At 43.4% G+C, this 21,997-nt stretch overlaps 1 protein-coding gene across 3 annotated transcripts in view; it reads left to right on the top strand.

Moving 5' to 3' along the window:
- The window catches only part of cgnl1 (cingulin-like 1), a 69,341-nt gene that overhangs the window by 29,517 nt on the left and 17,827 nt on the right, over window positions 1–21,997 (top strand). For all 3 annotated transcript variants that reach the window (XR_013963775.1, XM_080759091.1, XM_080759092.1), the window contains exons 9-12: window positions 12,605–12,811; window positions 13,801–13,905; window positions 16,144–16,296; window positions 17,404–17,574. Coding sequence is in view for 2 of the 3 variants with exons in the window: in XM_080759091.1 (XP_080615217.1) it covers window positions 12,605–12,811; window positions 13,801–13,905; window positions 16,144–16,296; window positions 17,404–17,574 (636 nt within the window). In the remaining variant the exon portion in view is untranslated. The remainder of the gene's footprint in view (window positions 1–12,604; window positions 12,812–13,800; window positions 13,906–16,143; window positions 16,297–17,403; window positions 17,575–21,997) is intronic.

The following is a 21,997-nucleotide window of genomic DNA, read 5'->3' as shown; positions in this document are numbered from 1 at the left end:
AAACGTCTGTAAATAAATACTTTTTGAAAAGTCTATGAGGAAAATGAACGGGGAACTCTTTTCCGGGTCTCTCGAGGGGGCGGGACTGCGACGCTCTATAATATAGGCAGGTTTCTGAACTGTCCTCAAACCAGACACAGAAGAGTGAGTAGACAGAGATGGTGCTTCTTGTAATGAGCATTAGTGAGGACCAATTATATGACCATAGAGCGGAAAAGGTGTTATTAGAGCCTCCGTCTCATACGGATCTCTCTTGGATTGATCCGTGGCTGGACCTGGCTGACGCGCTAATGCTAATGCCGTACTGTTGGTTCACTGTGTGTGTCAGCAGCAATAACACACACATGCAAGCTCCTCATGCGTTTGACATTTTATTCCACCATAGTGAGTACATGGTACAGCATCAGATCTGCGGTTTCAGAAGGAAAAGGTATAATTAGAATAGAGTATAGCCAGAAACAGATATTGTCAGACAAACATTTCGCCTCTCAGTATTTTGCGGTCAAAGCCATTTGCCCTTCCGGTTCAATCCTCCCTCACCATGCCCGTGAACTTGACGCTTATGTACATAAATGTGTTTGACATTAGTGGTCATTTGGCCCTTACAGGTGTTGTACCCTCACTAAACAAAAAAATGTCTTTAATAAATACTTTTTGAAACGTCTATGGGAAAAAAGATTATGGGAAATTCTCTTCTGGGCCGCTAGTCAGGGGTGGGACTGCGACGCTCTATAAGGGAGAAAGGTGCTCCTTTAACACTAATGCCCCATTCACACCTAGCTAGAAGCAGCAGCTTCTAGCTTCGTGCTCCCATGTTATCTCTATGCAGAGCAGCTTTTGCGTTTTGAAGCTTGGGATGAACACTTTTTTTTTTTTTGCGTCCTTTTTTTCTCGTCAAAGCTTAACTTTGAAGCAGCTTTTAAAAGCTGGATTCTGGCTTCAGCTTCTAGAAGCTGCTTCTAGCCAATCAGAGCACAGCGTGGTTTGAGGAGGCGGAGTTGAGCTCATTTGACAAAACCATTTTTCAAGACCATAGCATATTTATGGAAAGAAATAAAAGTTTATATGAGAAACAGTTGTCGAAGCGGTGAAAACAGGTTGTGTTCCGTCACTTGCGAGCCAGTTCTCTCCCAGTGGACACTGGTGGCTGGGGAGAAGTGCCCCTGCAGTCCCAGTAGAGGGACCTCCATGGTAACTCTGTAATTTCTCAACCGTTTTGGACGCGGGGCGGCTGAACTCACAGGACCCCCACACGGAGTTGCACCACTCACTTCACACGGGTGTGATTTTCTTTTTCAAACCCTTGAGTAATCTTTCCCGCTCAATTTTTCCCCGGCGAGCAGACGTATAATCCTGTGTGAACGCCAAATGTATGCGGTTTGCAGAGAGAGAGAGGCCTTCCCCTCAGGCCGCCACTTCTGAACGAAAAGACTCTCCTTCCCTCCCGCACACGAGCCTGTCTGTTTGATGATAGCAAACTGTTGGCAACATGGCTGCAAGGTGCTGATGTAGCAGGCCACTGGGAAGAGGGGAGGGGATTAGTCGACTAACATTTATTTTGGTGGGCCTTGATGCCATCATAATGACTGATTTTACACTTGCTGAAAATAGCAGATCTATAAGCTAAGATCTACAAGCTCACAAGCTTGTTGTGAGTCCCATCTGATTGCATTAACAACATTAAAGTACAACTTTTTCTTTTCAACCAAGGTTCATGTTTTAGGCATAGACTGTAAAAAATATGGACAAAGCGTTCTCCGGGTCTAACATGAACGTAAAATGAAGCCTGTCAGTCCTTGTATTGTAAGTCGCCATCTTTCTAAATCCGTTTTGGCCGAGCTGGCCATTGGCTGGCCCAGACAACGAGGCGGGACTTCCCCCCTTCTTCTCTGTTGGTTTTTATTTTGACTCGAGTGGGAGGGGAATCCCGATCATAGACTGTAACGGTAGCCACACCCCTCAGAACATACGTGACTTTATGGTCATTGTTTTAATAAATGGGACCATAATTTTCCAAAAAGAATATTATGACATTAGAAATGAGACATTAAACTAGTGACTGGAAGCAGAAAGTATTCATGACCATGTTTATCAAGGTAATACAGTCTAGGTAAAGTTGGGCCCAAATACATGGACTTCTATGGGGCTATGGGTTTTTCTGGGTCCAATGACAGCGCCACAACAGGCCATTATATGAACTTTCAGGAAATCCCGATTTCCTCAGTGGCTTCACAAAATATCTGTCTGACTGCCCCCCTGGTTTTAGGTTATTATTAGAGAAAGTAAGATGAGTTACGATGAGTGTTAAACTGTTTTCATTTGCTGCTATCTTTCATTTGAGCGATTTTAGCTATTTTTGACAGGGGGCAGGGGCATTCGAACAGGTGTATTGTTTATTATTATTTAGGCTACTATAGTCCTACTAGACCTCAGGAAATTACATCTGGCCACCAAGGATCTCGGGATCTATTGAATGTGAATACCTTCACATTCAATAGATCCCGAGATCCTTGAAAAAACCCTTGGCTGAAATTGCTAAAATGAAAGAAAGCAGCAAATGAAAAAGGTTTAACACTCACCTTTTACTTTCTCTAATAACAACCTAAAACATGAACCTTGGGTTTAAAAGAATAAATAAAAAAGAGTTAACCTTTTAAACTCACTTTGCCACTTTATGTATGCACATTCCCTCTATTGGTGTTCCAAGTCTTAATGGGACATTACTCAAATCATTTCTTGTATCTCCTTGGAGTCAATTATGTTGACTGTGGGACGTTTATTTGTATAATTATCCAGAGCATGCGTTCTTATTTGATTGAAAATAATGTATGAAGATTGGCATTTCATTGCAGAGGGTTTTATATTAGTTTAATAAACCTAAACACCAGCTTGGCATAGCATATTGGGACTCCATTTAAAAAAAGAGTGTTGCTTTTCAAATTCTCTTAAGGACAAGAAGACTTGGTTTAATTACTGGCCTGTCGACGAGAGAGAAATGCCAATGCTTCTCAAGTGTCACAGTTTAATTTCTACTGTGAGCCTTTCCTGTCAGACTGTCACACAGGTCTTCTATTATGGCGCTGTGTGTGTGTGTGTGTGTGTGGTTTTATGATACATTCTATTGTATTTGTAACATGCAGTCATGCTGGCAGAACAAGTCGAGTCATATTATTCATATTATGCATTGACGGGGGGGGGGGATGGAATGGTTGTGGTGCTTCCTTTCCTTTTAAACCCATTTAGACCTGAGGACGATTCTACATTTGTCTTCTGAATCCTGACAGTTTTCTGTTTCTGTCAGTGGTTCTCAAACATTTTCATGTCAAGGACCCCCAAAATTATGTAATTGGCCGCCGAACCCCATCTGAAAATATGTTGTTCCAGGGACCCCCCCAGGAGCAAAGATTTGAGTTAAAAACCTTCGCTCTGAATTCTGAAAGAATATACAGTATATTCAAAGATTTGTAATAATAAAGGGGTTCCTGCCCAAAATGGATTAACCACATTAACTTCCAAAAGTTTCCCCCAATAGAAAAATCGTTGTAGGACAACTGTTTTGTGTGTTAGAGAGAGAGAGAGAGAGAGAGAGCTGATATGAATGTTGAACACTGATAAGTTACTACGCTACAGGGAATGACCTTGATGGGTTTTTTTTAGCTGACTTCATGAAGTTCTGTCTTTCAGACCGCATTTTCTTTCATGTAATGTGAAGCCACAGACTATAGTCAACAAAAAGCTCCCTGGAACAACATCTTTTTAGATTGGGGTCCACGCAGCCAAATACAGATAGTTCTGGGGGTCCTTGACATGAAGAAGGTTGAGCACCACCGATATAGAATCATACGTAGGTTTTTCAGAAAACTGTTAAGATTTTAATCGGCCTCAGTTCAAAATGGGTTAAAGCTTTCAGAAACTTTCAACCTACACTATAGTGTCACAAAAAAGCAACATTGTTGGCGCTCAAAAAGACAGCCCCACTAAATCACAATGCCATTGACCTGAAGCAGTGCACTAAGTATAGCCTATTTACATTTTGCCGCACGTCATGTGAGGACAAAACGTTTACAACACAGTTACAAGGGTAATGCTTATTTACATTTCTCAGCAAAGTGCCAAAGCCTTTTGGTTTGAATAGATTGTGTCATTTATTATTGGCTAATCATTTGTTCACATGGCCAGTGTTGATTTTCTATTTTTTTGTTTGAGTCATATAGTCTCTTGAGTAGTTTTCATTTAGTTTTAGTCACATTTTAATCACCTGGAAAGTTTTAGTGTCGATTTTTAGTCGACTAGATATAAGATTTTAGTCGACTAAATCTACAAATGATTTAGTCACCTAAAATGTATTTGATGCTGTCGTAATGACCGATTTTATGCTTGATGAAAATAGCCGATCAGATATTTTCAGCATGCAACTTGCATGCAAAATGGCTTATACTGGATCTCTTGTCCACTCGTCCCCTTCCTAACATGTTAGTCTAAGACTAAATATATTCATTGACAATTCGTCAACAATAAACAAAATTTGTTTTAGTCATCACAGCTTAGTTTTCATGGTAGTTTCCGTTTAGTTTTCGTTCGACGAACATTTTTCAACTAAATCCACACGGTGCCACGGTGCCATGTGTGCACGTGGAGTCCCAGTCAGCATGTTTTTGCAGCTGTGAGGGGATATCCTGCCTTTTCAGCTCGTCCTGATTTCCACTTCGAATCCAGCCAAGGCTATTTTCTCACCCTTTGTTGCAGTCACTTCATACAAATTGTTTTACTAGGGGCAATAATTGATGTGTACATACGGGCATCATGTTTGTGCAGTAACCTTTCGTGCGCGTTTATCGTAGCTGTTGTTTATGATATCGACAGTAAATGGCAAAGCAATGCACAAATCATGTCGCCCACTAGTTAGATATAGCCGTGTCCTCAGAGGCTCAGTGAGAAAAGCTTTGACTTCCCTAGATTGAAGGACGATAACAATACATAATATTGATTGTAAAATTATATTAGATTGCGTTCAGCGTGACAGAGAGGCAGTTGACATTTCTTTATTGGTCCCAATCATCAAACAGCAGGATGGGGAAGGCGTGGCTGGACATGCTTATCATTATCAACAGCTAATGTTCAATTCATTTGAACGTCTATGGTGTTATTAAAAAAATATGAAAAGTAGCAGATCTACAAGCTCAAAATGTGTCTGTTCGCACCATGTTTTCAGATCTACAAGCTCAAAATGTGTCTGTTCGCACCATGTTTTCAGATCTACAAGCTCAAAATGTGTCTGTTCGCACCATGTTTTCGAGCGTCTGGATCTGGAACTTTTGATGCTTTTGTGTGACGCTGTAGAATGATCAAGAGTTTTGTTCCGTTCCGTGTGAGAGGACCTCAGTGGAAATAAAAAGTCTTTAAGTATTGTTCCGTTCCGTGTGAGAGGACCTCAGTGGAAATAAAAAGTCTTTAAGTATTGTTCCGTTCCGTGTGAGAGGACCTCAGTGGAAATAAAAAGTCTTTAAGTATTGTTCCGTTCCGTGTGAGAGGACCTCAGTGGAAATAAAAAGTCTTTGGACTTTCCTGTGAAATCCTTGAATCACTGATTATAATGTTTTTAATAATTGCTTTTCTAAATCAAATCAAATCAAAAAGTTAGAATATGGAGATAAGAGGTTTTTGCCCGGCGACAGCAACGATATAATGCTGCAGTTCACCAGTCCCTTGATTGTTGCAGGTTGTTTGCTCAAGGGACTGGAGAACTCCAGTGTTTATGTCTGTCAGCTGATCTGGCAACGCTGTGTTGTCTGAATGACCTAGAAGGGGGGGGGGGGGGGGGAGAGAGGGGAGGGAGGGAGAGAGAGAGAGAGAGAGAGAGAGAGAGAGAGACTTGGGCTTTCACTTCTAGTGATTTCTACTAGTTGCTTAGTTTACTAAACTAGTTGTTTAACTACCTATTATGTAAAAAATAATAATAATAATGTTAACCGTACTGTTGTCCACCACAGTACTTCACAACACTAGTTAATGTACTGTACTGTTGTCCACCACCATTAATGCACAACTGCTGGTCAAACAGTTTGAGTGCACAGCAATCCCCTTGAAGTCACATCACTCACAAGGATGGAGCACAGAGTCAACAACCAGGCATACATAATACTATAACTGTGGCATTTTTACCTCCACATGATATTCTGTTAATAAACTTCCTCTTTTTATTCACTGAACCGGTGCCCGGCTGTAGAGCACCGAGTCGCTAACGATGGAAGATGGAGATCCATAATAATAATAATACTATATCAAACTTATATAGCGCTTTTCTGGGTCTTGGGGATGTCGAGGTAGCCTGGTAGAACCACTCCCCCTGCTGGACAACATTTGCATTCTGCCAGCTGGGTGAGTCTGGGATCTCTCAGACAGAGACGATGTACTCCGGTAGAATTCCGGCCGGAGCGATACGCGGCTGTATGGGGCCGCTAGAGGCGGGATCAACGCGAGACTTATGACATATGGAAGCTGTGTCACAGCGCAATGTAAACACAACCTAACAAGACTACAACTCAAAATTATTATGGAGATATCAGATTTTTGTCCCTGCTTCCTGGTTCATCGTTTCTGCCTGAGAGATCCCAGATCCAGGCAGGAGGAGGGAACTTGTGAACTCAGTACTGCCACAATCTGGCGGAGTCAGGTTAATGTCGAGGAGGTTATGTGCAAGACTCACACCAAATAAAGAGAAATGGCGCCGCCCTATAGGAGGGCTGAAACCCCTTGTACTGTATCTATAAATGGATCGTTACAATGAGTGTGGGAAGTGGGACAGGCAGGGGAGTGAGGGGGGGTGAGTGGCGGGGCTTCACTTGAAAACACTCCGGGTCCATTTGTTATGAATGCCTTGCCCCATCCCCCCCTCCCCATTCCATGACCTCTGCTGACTCTATAACCAACCATAACAGGACCAAGTATGCCCACCAGCACTTCTTCTTAAACAAGAACAGCCCTCAAGGTCAGACCCCCGGTGGACCCCCAGGTATAAGTTCACCCATTTAGACCTGAGTCGATTTTACCAAATGTCCTCTGTATCCTGACAGTTTCTGAAAGACCCATGTTTCTATCTCAGTTGTTCTCAAACATTTTCACATCAAGGACCCCCACAAATATATGTATTTGGCCGCCGACCCCCATCTGAAAAATATGTTGTTCCGGGGGCCCCCCAGAAACAAAGATATGAGTTAAAAACGTTCGCTCTGAAAGAATATATATTCAAAGATTTGCGCCACATTTTCACGATTTTTCAAAAATTCCTGTGTGAAGTGAGGAGCGCTCGTATCATAATACAACATCAATTACAACATAATGTTTGTTTAAGCAACAGGTGCTAATGTTTGTTTTAGTTTAAACTTTTACATTTCTCTTTATTGTCTACAGCGTTTTCTTCGTTGAAAGACAAACATTCAAACTGTATATAGGAGGGGCTGGCGCCCCTCAAAAATCACACCCGTGTGAAGTGAGGCGCTCTTATCATTATACATCTGCACATCATGCACAACTGAATTTATGTGATTGGTTAGCCGATTTGCTCGTCTTGTGACGTAAATGTTCCCTTCATTATCAATGGCATTTAATGTTTGTGTTGCCACAAATGTACGTCATATTTGTGGACATATGACCTCATTTCTCCTTTCATTGTCAAATATTGTCAAAATTGAGTGGGGACAACAGCTCTATCAAAAATCACACCCGTGTGAAGTGAGGGGCGCTCTTATACACATCATGACGTAAAATAGACACTATGCCTATATATTTGCTCAGACACTAGGACGTAGAATTCTCCTTTAATTGTCGATGGGAATGTAATTTGTGTAAGACGAAAATCTACACTAATAGCTGAATATAGGAGGGGCTAGCACCTCTCAAGAAGAAGAAGAAGCAAACTACTACAGTAAACTCTTGTTTGTTCTACTTTAATGTTCACTCTTCTAATTGCATCCATTTACCAAATCCATCAGCAGTGAAACACAACACAGCCAGTCTCCATGGAGCGCTCTCTCTCTCTCTCTCTCTCTCTCTCTCTCTCTCTCTCTCTCTCTCTCTCTCCGCTGTGACCCGGGCCAGTTGAGGCATGATGAGGGTGGCATTGTGGTGGCAGAGGAGAAACTGGTCTAACTGGTCTCTTAGTGCTGAGCTGGCATCGCATCATGGCATGGCTGACATAGAAACATAGGGTTTATCAGAAAACTGTCAGGATTTGGAAGACATTTCATTAGAATCTGGTCTCAGGTCTTAATGGGTTAAAGTTAAATTATACAACAGTTTCGAGGAAGCAATCTGAATGGTTGAAAGAGCCTTCTAGCCGTGGTTCAAACGAGCACCACTGCACACCTAATCAAAGCAAATAATTCAACTGCTCTGTTTCCCCCAGAGCGCAGCAAACTCGGTGGCTAGGCTAGCTATAGTCTGTTTTTTCAGCGATTATTTTTAGTTTAAATTTTAAGTGTAACAGTTGTATAATTGCAATATTACACTTGAGGGTGTGGTTTAACGTGATTATTGCCACTTCAGTGATGCTTGCTAAACCACACCCTCTCGTGTAATATTGCTTAAAAATACCCAGGCTAGCTGAAACACCCATGTTAGCTGAAACACCCATGCTAGCTGAAACACCCGTGCCAATTGAAACACCCTGCAGGCTGTTTGTTGTAACAGCCCTGCTAGTTGAAACACCCTGCAGGCTGGTTGTTGTAACAGCCCTGCTAGTTGAAACACCCTGCAGGCTGGTTGTTGTAACAGCCCTGCTAGTTGAAACACCCTGCAGGCTGGTTGTTGTAACAGCCCTGCTAGTTGAAACACCCTGCAGGCTGGTTGTTGTAACAGCCCTGCTAGTTGAAACACCCTGCAGGCTGGTTGTTGTAACAGCCCTGCTAGTTGAAACACCCTGCAGGCTGGTTGTTGTAACAGCCCTGCTAGTTGAAACACCATGCAGGCTGGTTGTTGTAACAGCCCTGCTAGTTGAAACACCCTGCAGGCTGGTTGTTGTAACAGCCCTGCTAGTTGAAACACCCTGCAGGCTGGTTGTTGTAACAGCCCTGCTAGTTGAAACACCCTGCAGGCTGGTTGTTGTAACAGCCCTGCTAGTTGAAACACCCTGCAGGCTGGTTGTTGTAACAACCCTGCTAGCTGAAACACCCTGCAGGCTAGTTGTTGTAACAGCCCTGCTATTGAAACACCCTGCAGGCTAGTTGTTGTAACAGCCCTGCTAGTTGACCAGCACATCGCACCGTCTGAGTAGGAGGTAGAGTGGGTTTTTAGCAGCCATGGGGAAGGATGGACTTTGGAGTTGAGCCACTGCATTGTCAATGAATTACTACGTTCATTGACTACCATGTCCAGTGACACATTCTTAACGCTAAGGCCTGGAGTTATTCTGGGTCTGTGGATGACGTGGCCGGCCGCAGTGCTGCTGAAAATAGCCTGGTCTACAAGTTCACCATGCGTGGTCTCACCTCACCACGTGCAACCTTGTAGAGAGGTACTATTTTCGGCAAGGGGCGCACGATTGTAAATGGGCAAATCAGGCATATGCAATGAAGTGAAGAGCACATTCACATATACTCGGCCAATAGTCCCAGCCCTATATCTTGCGCCACCCCTTACCCCTTATCATCCCTAAACTTATTCGCCATTTTTTTAAACTATTTTAGAACATTTAAAAATAGTACAAATAGCCGATCTACAAGTCTACATGTCGATTGGCTAGTTATAGTATGTCGATTGGCTAGTTGAACTATTTTAAAACGTTTTAAAATAGTAAAAAGAAAAATGCAAATGGAAAAGATAGAGACCATAATCTTTGTTTTTTTTCCGAAAACTGTGATTTAGAAGACATTTTGTAGAATCTGGTCTCAGTCCTACAGTGACTATATTTTTGGCTGGGGGGAAAACCCCTGGTAGCGAAGTGGTTAACATGAATGAATCGTTGCTGTCGGACAGAAACCTCTTCTGCCTGACTGATCCGCTATACGTTTGCTATATTACAACTTTTATCCTGAACAGGTAACAGTTTTGGTCTTTGGACATATGAGGTTTACCAGTGGTCCTTGAGGAGGGGATTTCCAGGTGGTCCCCAGATAAATGATGGAGAGTTGGTAACCAAATGGACCTTTATAGATCTTTAACTCTTAAGAGCGGGTCCATTTGGTTTCATTTTACGCTCTCAAGAGTTAAATTATTGTTAGACATCTTGCATTACTTAATTTGCAAGAAGTCTACACATTTAGAGAGAATGGAGAATTTATATTTTTGATCAGCGTTCCCCTGTTATCTACTTTAGCTATTGAAAAATAGCTATTTTTTAAAAGTCGTGAAAAGTTTGAGGCAAAATTAGAATATATATTCTTTCAGAGCGAACATTTTTAACTAAAATCTTTGCTTCTGGGGGGGGGGGGGGGTCCCTGGAACAACATATTTTCAAATACATATCATTTTTGGGGTCCTTGACATTAAATAGTTTGAGCACCACTGATATAGTAATAGTTTTTTTTCAGACAACTGTCATGATTTAGAAGACATCTGTAGCATCGTCCTCGGGTCTAAATGATAATCGTCTATGCATCTTAGATAAGAAGCGACAGGCATCGGAGTGTGTGTACTCTGTACACATGGTATACATGACATTCCTCACGCTAGCTGGTGTCGGAACAGGAAACCGCTCAAACCTGTTGTCTGGCATTCCTCTTCGCTTCTCCGATATTCTGGTTTTTGAGCAAACATGTGTGAAGTGTTCTCAGACTCAAACGTGTCTTGTCTGCAGGATGCATGTCATCGCCACTGATTAGTATTCTATACTGTGGTTATTGTCAAGTTGCATCATCTTCCTTGCATTTCTTTCTTTCTTTCTTCTTTTTTCCCCTCCTCCTCCTCCTCCTTCCTGTCTGCCTTGAATAATCTTTCTCTTTTTCACCCCTAAGTTGCACAACTGAACTCCACACAGTGACATGCTTAGCCAAAGAAAACTCCCCTATTCATAAATCTGGGCCATGGAGAGGAGTGCAATACAGTGCCACGCACGCACGCACACACGCACGCACGCACACATGTACGCACGCACGTACGCACACACGGTCCCTTCTTCAGCACACAAATCCAGACTTACAGTATAAGGCCCCAGTGTGTGTGATGATGTCCACCAAAGAGTTTTTGTTTTCTCCAGCTGAAAAAGCACAGCACTGTCCTAAAAAACACTTCCCAACGGCCAGAGGTGAACTTGGAACTATTTAGCCCATTAAGACTTATTCTCTCTTCTTCTTTCTTCTAAAATAGCAGATGTACAGTATAAGCTCACAGCGCGGCACAAAGTGCCACGATAATTTTTTTATAATCGACCTTGGGCTAAATGAAGGCACCATCATTGGGGCTATTGAGGGAATGTCTTGGCGTCGTTGCCCGTTGGGGGCGACTGACTGACCAGCAGTCACCTAGAAACTAATCTATCCAACGGTTCGGGTTGACTGCAAGTCCAGATCAGTCCAGGAGGGATAAATTGGGGTTTAGGGGACCAATCATCTCTACCTCTTCCGTCTATGGCTGGTGACTTCGGCCTTTGTGTGCTCCCAGCCTAGTTCAGGAGAAGCCATTCACTCATTCAGTAAAAAAAGAGAAAAAAGCTAAATGGAGGCTTGAGATGTATTGTCCTGTATTTTTCTCCTGGTTTGTTATGATGATGTGTCAGAGAATAACGGGAGGAGGTCGCCGTGTTCTTTCTCTCTCCCACGGGGCCAACAATGGAGGTCTCCAGAAAGTGATGAGCGTGACAAAAAATGTCTTCGTGTCATAACAAGCCTCTGATTATTTATTTATTTTTCTCCCATTGCGCCACATTGTTCCACTTTCTAGTCTCGGGGTGACAGTCACACCTGTCACGGGCTCCCCTCTTTCTGGCTTGCAGTGTTGATTTCGTCGACCTAGACGAAAAATGTTCGTCGACTACCTTTTTCCACTGACAAACTGAATGGAAACTAAATGAAAACTAAGCTATGATGACTAAAACTAAGACTAAATATAATATTGACAATTTCGTCAACAAATAAAAACTAGACTAAAATGTTAGGAAGGGACTAGTGGACAAGAGATCCAGTACAAGTCATTTTATACTTGGTTGCATGCTGCAAATAGCCGATCTACAAGCTCACAACGCGTCGCAGTGCGATGCGTCGTGAGCTTGTAGATCGGCTAGTTTCAGCTAGTTTAAAATCAGCCATTACGACAGCATCAAGGCCCGCCAAAATGCAATTTAGTCAACTGTAGAATTAGTCGATTAAAATCTTATGACATTTAGTCGACTAAAATTTGGACTAACACTAAAACATTCCAGGTGACTAAAATGTGACTAAAGCTAATTGAAATCTATTGAATATGAATATAAAACTAAAATCGTCTCGTCTGGCCGGTAGTTTGAGTCTGGCAGTGTGCCGCGGGCTCGACTCCCGATCCCGACGGCCTTTACTGCATGTCACTCCCCATCTCTCTCCCCTATTTCCTGTCAGCCTACTGTCTGTCCCTCCATATGCGAAAGCCCAAAAAAACATAATAAAATAATACTGGTCTCGGTCTGTCTGTCACACAGAGCAGTGAAGCGGTGGTCCGAGAGAAGGCGGAGGTGGAGGCGGCCAGGGGTGCGGCCGAGGGTCACACAGGACGCCTGGCCCAGGAGGCCGAGCGGCTGCGCAGGCGGACGCAGGAGCTGGACAACGAGGTGGTCAAGCTCAACCGCATCGTGGACGAGGCCAAGCTGCAGGAGAGCCGACTGGGAGACAAGGTTGGCCGACTGGAGGTGAGACTTTATTCAATTATCGTCGTGCAGAAAACCTCTTATCTCCATGTTGTACGTTTTTCTTTTTTTCCCCCTTTTTTGTAAGGCCTCACTCACACCTAATAAGACTCACACCTAATAAGACACACGCAAGACACACTTGTGTCCTGTGTCTTCTGTGTGTTATGGCCGCCTCTATGCATTTCCAATGGGACTCACATGGTTGGAAGACACAACCTTGTTGCATGGGCCATGCAAGTTTGCCATGCAAGTTTGCAACAAGGTCGTGTCATGAAACCATGTAACTCTCATTGGAAATGCATTGAGGCGGCCATGACACACAGAAGACACAGGACACAAGTGTGTCTTAGGTGTGAGTGAGGCCTAAATGAACGTCCTCATCATCATAATTTTTTCGACCGCGGTCGAGATCATGGATTTCACAATGCCACGCTAGACTTTCCGGTCCTTCATTGCCATCCCCAGTTCCTACTTACTGAAGCATTTGTCCCTAGCGATCAGGGAACCACAGTTTTCTACCTCTGGTCTGCTTTGAGGCAGGATTCCAGAGCAGTGGCTGGCAAACGGTGTTCTTCTGGATCGGACTAGTGAAGAAACACGGAGAAGGTTGCCGTATATAAGATTAGTCGATGGGTGGCTCTTCCCAGAGAGATTTTGCGCTCTCATTAGAAGGCGGGTGTAAGTGCCATCCAAACGTCCTAAATATATTTACTTTTAACGTCCTTTTAACGTTTAGATCTGCTATATGTTTTGAGTGAGGTTTATTTTGAGAGAGAGTGGTTGTTCAGTAACGGGGGTCTCTCCCGTCTCTCCCAGGTCTTTGGCAAACACGATACCAATTGCATCGAACAATATTCAGAATCTAGAGCTATTTAACACTATACTTATATCACAATATCACCTTTTAAGTGTCCTGATAAATGTTGTTAGACTGTGTTTTTGCTTCCCCCCCATTGTATTAATGTAATGAAACGTTTGTGCACTGGCAGAGGGATAAGAGGCAGCTGGAAGAGTCGTTGGCGGAAATCAAAGAACAGGAAGAAGAGATGTCGCACGCCAACCGCGCATTAACCACCCGGTTAGAGGATGTCCAGGTGAGATGGCCGGCCCTTGTTTATTATACTAGAGGATGTCCAGGTGAGATGGCCGGCCCTTGATTATTATACTAGAGGATGTCCAGGTGAGATGGCCGGCCCTTGATTATTATACTAGAGGATGTCCAGGTGAGATGGCCGGCCCTTGTTTATTATACTAGAGGATGTCCAGGTGAGATGGCCGGCCCTTGATTATTATAATAGAGGATGTCCAGGTGAGATGGCCGGCCCTTGATTATTATACTAGAGGATGTCCAGGTGAGATGGCCGGCCCTTGATTATTATACTAGAGGATGTCCAGGTGAGATGGCCGGCCAAGGTTTATTTATACTAGAGGATGTCCAGGTGAGATGGCCGGCCCTTGATTATTATACTAGAGGATGTCCAGGTGAGATGGCCGGCCCTTGATTATTTATACTAGAGGATGTCCAGGTGAGATGGCCGGCCAAGGTTTATTTATACTAGAGCGGTCAAATTTGAAGTCGGCGGGGCGAACGCCGAACGATTTCTGAGTTAACGTGGATTACAGACATACGCACGTACAGAACACAAAGAGACTTGCATTTATAGATGGATATACTTTGTCGTATGACAAAATAGCAAAATAAGTAACTGATCTATAAGATCACAATGTGCCGCGATGCGACGACTTATTGTGAGATTGTAGATCGGCTATTTGTTGCTATTATTGGAAAGAAAGAAAATAATAATAATAATCTGCCCAAGGTTCAAAATGCTCCCTCAAAAATAGAAAAAAAGCTCATGTGTTTTGTGTAATGTCTAATGTGTTCAATCGTTGTGATCAGTGGTGTAATGGTGATTTTTATTTTAGTACCACGGCACGTCATGCACACGCACACGCTCGCACGTGCACTCGCGAACCTACATGTGCGCACAGAACAGCTGATGGGCTAAACCAGAGGTTCCTAACTGGTACTAGTACCACTGGTGGTACTTGAGCCTCCCTCTAGTGGTACACAGAGGAGTCTCCTCAATAAGGAGAAAAAGTGGAATGACTTTTTTTAAATATTATTGGGTAGTTCTTATGACCAAGCAAATGGTTGAAACGGCTGAAATGAGCATGACGGCACACCTAGCTGTTAATAGAAGATTTGAGAAGGGATTAATCACATTAGAAATATCATCAGTTGTGCTGATTTGTGATTAGACAGAGTTTTGTCAGAGCAGCAGCATTATTGGCTTATAGGAATGGAACAAAAAGGGCGGGTCTACGCTCCAGTATTTTAACATCAGTTATTATGGTGGTACTTGGAGAGCCAGATATTTACCTAAATGTATATTTAGGTAGTACTTCAGTATTAAAAGGTTGGGAATAATCAATGGCCTAAGCCACACAAACACAAAAGTAGACTTAAAATAATCAGACAAACTTCTTTCCTGCGCTGCAGTATAGCGAAACAAAAAAGTTTGCTTTGGACGCATCTCTTCTTTGATGGACGGAGGAGGAGGAGGCATTCTAGTTGCGTGCAGAACACCACAGCAGACAGCCTACTAGACTAGAGCCATACTGCTGTGAAAGTGTTGCTTATACCGTGTATGAGAAGAACGTGCGTTAACACGTAAACAGTTATGCGCGTGCACCGTTCCGTACCTGCGCGTGCACGTCACAATTTATTTGGTACCACGGCCGTGGTACTGCGTTCTCCAAGCATGACACTGGTTGTGATAGATACTGTACGTGCCAAATACCGTATTGTGCCGAATATAAGACGAGACTGATTATAAGACTCATTTGTGGAAAAATAACATTGAATGTCAAATAGTCTATGATTATAGTCCTGATTATAATACATTCAGCACAAGAGGGTACGTGTTTTGTGCATTTTTTTGTCAACCAAAAATAAGTAAATAGTACTGTATGTTGTCGTGAGGCATGCTCTATCAGCCATTCAGGACCCAGAGATATCCATCAGTGGGTTCTGTATTGTGGTAGTGATTGAAATGTTTTGGCTTAATACTAGCTGGCCCGGTCGCCGCTGAGAAAGAAAGCAACCTCAAAGAACCTTAAGAAGTTTTCAAATGAAAAGCTCTGTGAATTTTTTGATGGGTTCACCCTGACTGTCTTTTCATGGCGGTGACCTTCTTCTTCCCACACACACACACGCACGCACATGCACACACACACACACACACACACACACACACACACACACACACACACACACACACACACACACACACACACACACACACACACACACACACACACACACACAGAGGAACCTGACCAAGATGAACGGCGAACACAAGGAGCTGGAGGAGAGGCTGAAGGAGGAGCGAGTTCAGAAGGAGCAATTCAAAAACACCAAGAACGAGATCGAGGATGAAAGGAAGCTCCTGGACCGCACGGTGGACAAACTGCAGAGGGAGGTGAGCAGAGCACATACAGCACACTGGAGACCATTGTGTTCTACTGCATGTTGAGAGTGAACATAACTGGAGACCATTGTGTACTACTGTATGTTAGGAAAACCCTGTTTCTATGTCAGTGGTTCTCAAACATTTTCATGTCAAGGACACCCAAAAATATATGTAATTGGCCACCGACCCCCATCTGAAAATATGTTGTTCCAGGGACCCCCCCCCAAGAAGCACTTAAAAACGCTCTCTCTGAAAGAATATATATTCAAAGATTTGCACCACATTTTCACGTTTTTCAAAATCTAAATGCTTTAAACATCAAACGGCGTGCTTGTCCAGAATGGGTTAAGTGTGTGAGATGTATAGATTTTGTGGGCATAAATAATTCATTCAATGCTTTTAATCTAGAATTGGTTGATGTCACCATGGGCCCAAATACTGTACACTGTACAAAACAAAACTGAAATGAACAAACTGTACAAAAAAACTAACTTTCAAAAGGGCACTTTGCTGTCCAGAGGGCAAAAGAGCAGGTGCACTAGTACCACTTGGTGTCTATCTGTGCACGCCACTGACAGGGGTTCTCAGACCTTTTCTTGTCAAGGACCCCCAAACTGATAAGTATTTGGACCCCCAGAAGAGAAGAGTTATGTTGAAGAATTATCACTAGGCCTGGCCTTGAGTTGACGGCCTTCTGGGCTTATGCAAACGTTAAAATATAATGTGTTATTACACAGATTCAAGGTTAATTTCTTTGTATAGTTTAAGTCGTACGATTTGTCACACACGTTACCGCAGTGAAATTTGTTCTCTGCATTTGACCCATCTCTTGGAGCGGTGAGCTGCAGCCACGCCGCGGTCAGGAATCATTTTGATTAGTAGATTTGACCCCCCAATCCAACCCATTGATGCTGAGTGCCAAGCAGGGAGGCATTGGGTCCCATTTTTACAGTCTTTGGTATGACCCAGGCCGGGGATCGAACCCCGACCTCCCAGTTTCAGGGCGGACACTCTAGTCTAACCACAAGGCCACTGAGCTGGTCATAAAATGTACACATTATAAATTTGAATTATACTGTTTTAGACTTGGTTTATGATTTATGATTGTGTGTGCAGATGAACGACATCGTGGAGGCCTCCCAGTCATCCACTCAGGAGCTGCAGGAGCAGATCGACATCTACAAGGAGAAGAACCGCCGGGAGCTGGCCGACCTGCACAAGCAGCTGAAGGACAGAGCAGCGGAGATGGACAAGCTGCGTCTGGCCGCCAACGCTCTACAAGACCAGGTAGAGAGAGAGAGAGAGCTCTACAAGACCAGGTAGAGAGAGAGAGAGCTCTACAAGACCAGGTAGAGAGAGAGAGAGCTCTACAAGACCAGGTAGAGAGAGAGAGAGAGAGAGAGAGAGAGAGAGAGAGAGAGAGAGAGAGAGAGAGAGAGCTCTACAAGACGAGGTAGAGAGAGAGAGAGAGAAAGAGAGAGAGAGAGCTCTACAAGACAAGGTAGAGAGAGATAGAGGACATCACTGCCGTTTATATCGTCTCTGTTGGGTGGAAAAATGTTTGTCGACTACCTTTTTTCACTGACGGAAACTAAATGGAAACTAAATGAAAACTAAGTTGTGGTGACTAAAACGAAAACTAAAATATTTCGTCTGCAAATAAGGTATTTCCCTGGAATAAGGTATTTTCAGATTGGGGTCGGATGGCTATTACATATCATTTTTGGGGTCCTTGACATGAAATAGTTTGGGAACCACTGACATAGAAACATAGGTGTTTGCAGAAATTAGAAGACATTTGTAGAATCGAAGCCTCAGGTCTAAATGAGACAGAATCTAGTAATCTACACTATAGCTGTTTCAAAAATGCATTCTGGAACTTATTTGAACCCAACCCCAAACCTCTGCCAAAAGTGTTCTTGTTAGTCTCCACTCTCTGGGTCATGTGGGGGGGGGGGGACCATGTGGTTGTCAGTAGGCTAGGCTCACACCAAGCCAAAGCCTCCCACCAAGAACAATGGATGATGAGTCTTTGTCCTGAATTAATGTGGTTTGACAGCCTCCCCCCCCTCCCTACCCCACCACATCAACCTCCCCTCCACCGTCCCCCCGAGGTTCAGAGCATGATGTCATGGCTTAGGAATGTTTGACCCCCCCCGCTCTTATAGCACATTCTAACCAGTGTTGGAAAAAGTACTCTTAGTACTTGAGTAAAAGTATCAGTAATGCAATATAGAACTACTCCTGTTACATTACAAGTAGTAAAAGTTCGGAATTAAACGTTTACTTGAGTGAAAGTACAAAGGTATTGGCGTCAAAATGTACTTTAATTAAAAGTACTCTTTATGCAGAATGTCCCATTTCAAGTTGTCAAATGTAAATGTATACAAATCTTTTGAAAATAGCAGATCTACAAGCTCACAGTGCGTCGCATCAGATCCACAAGCTCACAGTGCGTCGCATCAGATCCACAAGCTCACAGTGCGTCGCATCAGATCCACAAGCTCACAGTGCGTCGCATCAGATCCACAAGCTCACAGTGCGTCGCATCAGATCCACAAGCTCACAGTGCGTCGCATCAGATCCACAAGCTCACAGTGCGTCGCATCAGATCCACAAGCTCACAGTGCGTCGCATCAGATCCACAAGCTCACAGTGCGTCGCATCAGATCCACAAGCTCACAGTGCGTCGCATCAGATCCACAAGCTCACAGTGCGTCGCATCAGATCCACAAGCTCACAGTGCGTCGCATCAGATCCACAAGCTCACAGTGCGTCGCATCAGATCCACAAGCTCACAGTGCGTCGCATCAGATCCACAAGCTCACAGTGCGTCGCATCAGATCCACAAGCTCACAGTGCGTCGCATCAGATCCACAAGCTCACAGTGCGTCGCATCAGATCCACAAGCTCACAGTGCGTCGCATCAGATCCACAAGCTCACAGTGCGTCGCATCAGATCCACAAGCTCTCAGTGCGTCGCATCAGATCCACAAGCTCACAGTGCGTCGCATCAGATCCACAAGCTCACAGTGCGTCGCATCAGATCCACAAGCTCACAGTGCGTCGCATCAGATCCACAAGCTCACAGTGCGTCGCATCAGATCCACAAGCTCACAGTGCGTCGCATCAGATCCACAAGCTCACAGTGCGTCGCATCAGATCCACAAGCTCACAGTGCGTCGCATCAGATCCACAAGCTCACAGTGCGTCGCATCAGATCCACAAGCTCACAGTGCGTCGCATCAGATCCACAAGCTCACAGTGCGTCGCATCAGATCCACAAGCTCACAGTGCGTCGCATCGCGACCCATTGTGAGCTTGTCGATCGGCTATTTTCAGAATGGCCGAAATGTATATTGTGGCTGAAGTGGTTACTGTATGTTTTGTAATATTAATCAAAATCTACAAAAAAGTAACCAGTAACTATTAAGTTTTCAATATACTGTAGTGGAGTAAAAGTAAAGTTCAAATACGAATACCTCAAAATTGTACTTAAGCACAGTACTTAGGTAAATGTTATTAGTTACTTCCCACCCGATTCTAACTAGCCTGCTCCTCATCCTTAGCGCCGGTCATTTCATGGATGTTTAAAGATGCAACACAGGTCAGCCCAGAGGTCTAGAGCAGGGGTTCCCAAACCAGGACCCCCAAGTTGACACTGATGAGCCCCGCGGACCCCCATTTGAAGAGATATGCCAGGGACCCCCAGTTAGACATGCATATTAGTCTACGGACCCCCCATTTAATGGCATTTATATCTCTGTGACCCCCAATTTATATTGTGAAATCAATGTTTTAACTCTGAGAGTGTACAAATGGAACCGAATGGATCCGTTAGGTTCCATTTGTACACTCTCAGAGTTACAGACCCATGAGGGTCCATTTGGTTCCAAACTATTATTTAGCTGGGGACCCCCTGGAACTCCATCAAGGACCCCTGGGGGTCCCCGGACCCCACTTTGGGAAACACTGGTCTAGTGCTAATACGATGAAAATGGAGCCTCCGGGTTTAGAATTATTATGAGAGAGTAATAATCCTGTCATTGCCCCAAATGCGAAGCATTTGATTGAGTTTCGTTCACGGTATAGACGCTGGGAGAGAAAGGAAATTGTGTTGAATCACTTTGATCATTCTTTGCAGAACTTTTGGCCCCAGCGGCTCCCACGATTATTATAACTGATAACCACGAAATAATGCCACTAATCTCCGAGCCACTCCCGTTTGTTTGCAATGTATCGGGTTTCGCCTTAAGAATGTCAGGAATGTTTTTGTACAATTATTTAGGGAAAAAAGGCCCTGTGTGAATAATTAGGTATAAAGGGTGGGGTTTATTTGACCTTTTTTAATAATTTTATTTAATCTAGAGCGATTTACAGTACGCAAGAACATAAATATGGTAATACATCATATACAGTACATAAATAGTCATCCTGAATCATACGTAAGCTAAGAACCGTGGAATATCTATATAATGAATACACTAGAGTGCTATGTCTACAAGACATGTTATCTAAGTTACATAAGTTGAGCCTTTGCATACGCCTGTAAGGTCGTCGGGGCTAGGGCAAGTGCTACGGGCTAAGATGGAGTCTGAAGAGGTGGGTTTTCAGACTACGGCGGAAGATTGGGAGTGAGTCTGCACTTCTGATTGCAGTGGGAAGTGCATTCCATAGTTTTGGAGCCAGAGGGGAGAAGAGTTTGGGACGTGTGGAGCGTTGTCCTGGTGTTTTTTAGTTTATGGTGGGTTAGTTTTATGTCCAAAACTGGATAATTGGATAATTGTTATTTTGATCCAACGATTGCCTGTTGTCTTTCCTACGGTGCCACATAATACAGCATGGAAATTCAACAATAACAAAAATATTCTTTAGTTTTGGGTCTAACTAAATCTCATCAAATGGTGTTCCGTGGCTCAAATGCTGAATTAATAATGGGCCTTGTCACATCAACACTGAAGTAGGGCGTTCATTTACACACAAAAAAGAAGGAAAAAAAGTTAGAATATGGAGATACTGGAGGTTTCTGCCCAACGGCAACGATGTGAAATATTAGTACTAGTAGTAGCTATAATTATGCCCACCACCGGTCGGAGAGCATGAGTAAAGGATGACACTGGTTGACATTTTATGGTCTTTATTTAAAGTAGATATGGGTTAATGAATGTTGAATCAATGAATGAATGGTATCTGAAATGTAACAACAGAAAATACAGAGGAACATTATGAAATGAAATGACATTAGTACAGCAATACATGTCTAGTTATTTAGCTTTAGCAAACACAGTGGAACACATGCAATGAAAGGTACATGAATTAAAGTGAACACTGCACAAAGTACTGCCCAACAGCAACAATGTATTAGTTGATAGCGCAAGTTGTTAATAACAAGGAATAAGATGAGGAAGCAGTATTTCTAGGGTATAGGGTACGATATGCTTACAATTGGGAATAGAATGTCCACAAGAGAAGCTGGTGTACTCAGTAGTATCAAAAAACAAAGACAAAGCAAAACCTAAGACTCTCAACTACAGTAGGCAGTAAAAAGTTTATTTCTGGGTCAGCAAGCAAAGCAACTTTTATCTTCAGATATTACAAAAAAAGGTCCTTGAGAAGTTAGTCATCCCTTTGTGTAACATTCCAACATGTGGTGCCAGTCACCCAGAACAAGGAGTATATCCAGTAAAAAGTGTTAGCTTTGTTTAAACAA

This window comes from Protomyctophum bolini, assembly GCF_963924005.1.
Source record: "Protomyctophum bolini genome assembly, chromosome: 1".
Lineage (NCBI taxonomy): Eukaryota > Metazoa > Chordata > Actinopteri > Myctophiformes > Myctophidae > Protomyctophum > Protomyctophum bolini.
This window is presented reverse-complemented; position numbering and strand designations above follow the sequence as displayed.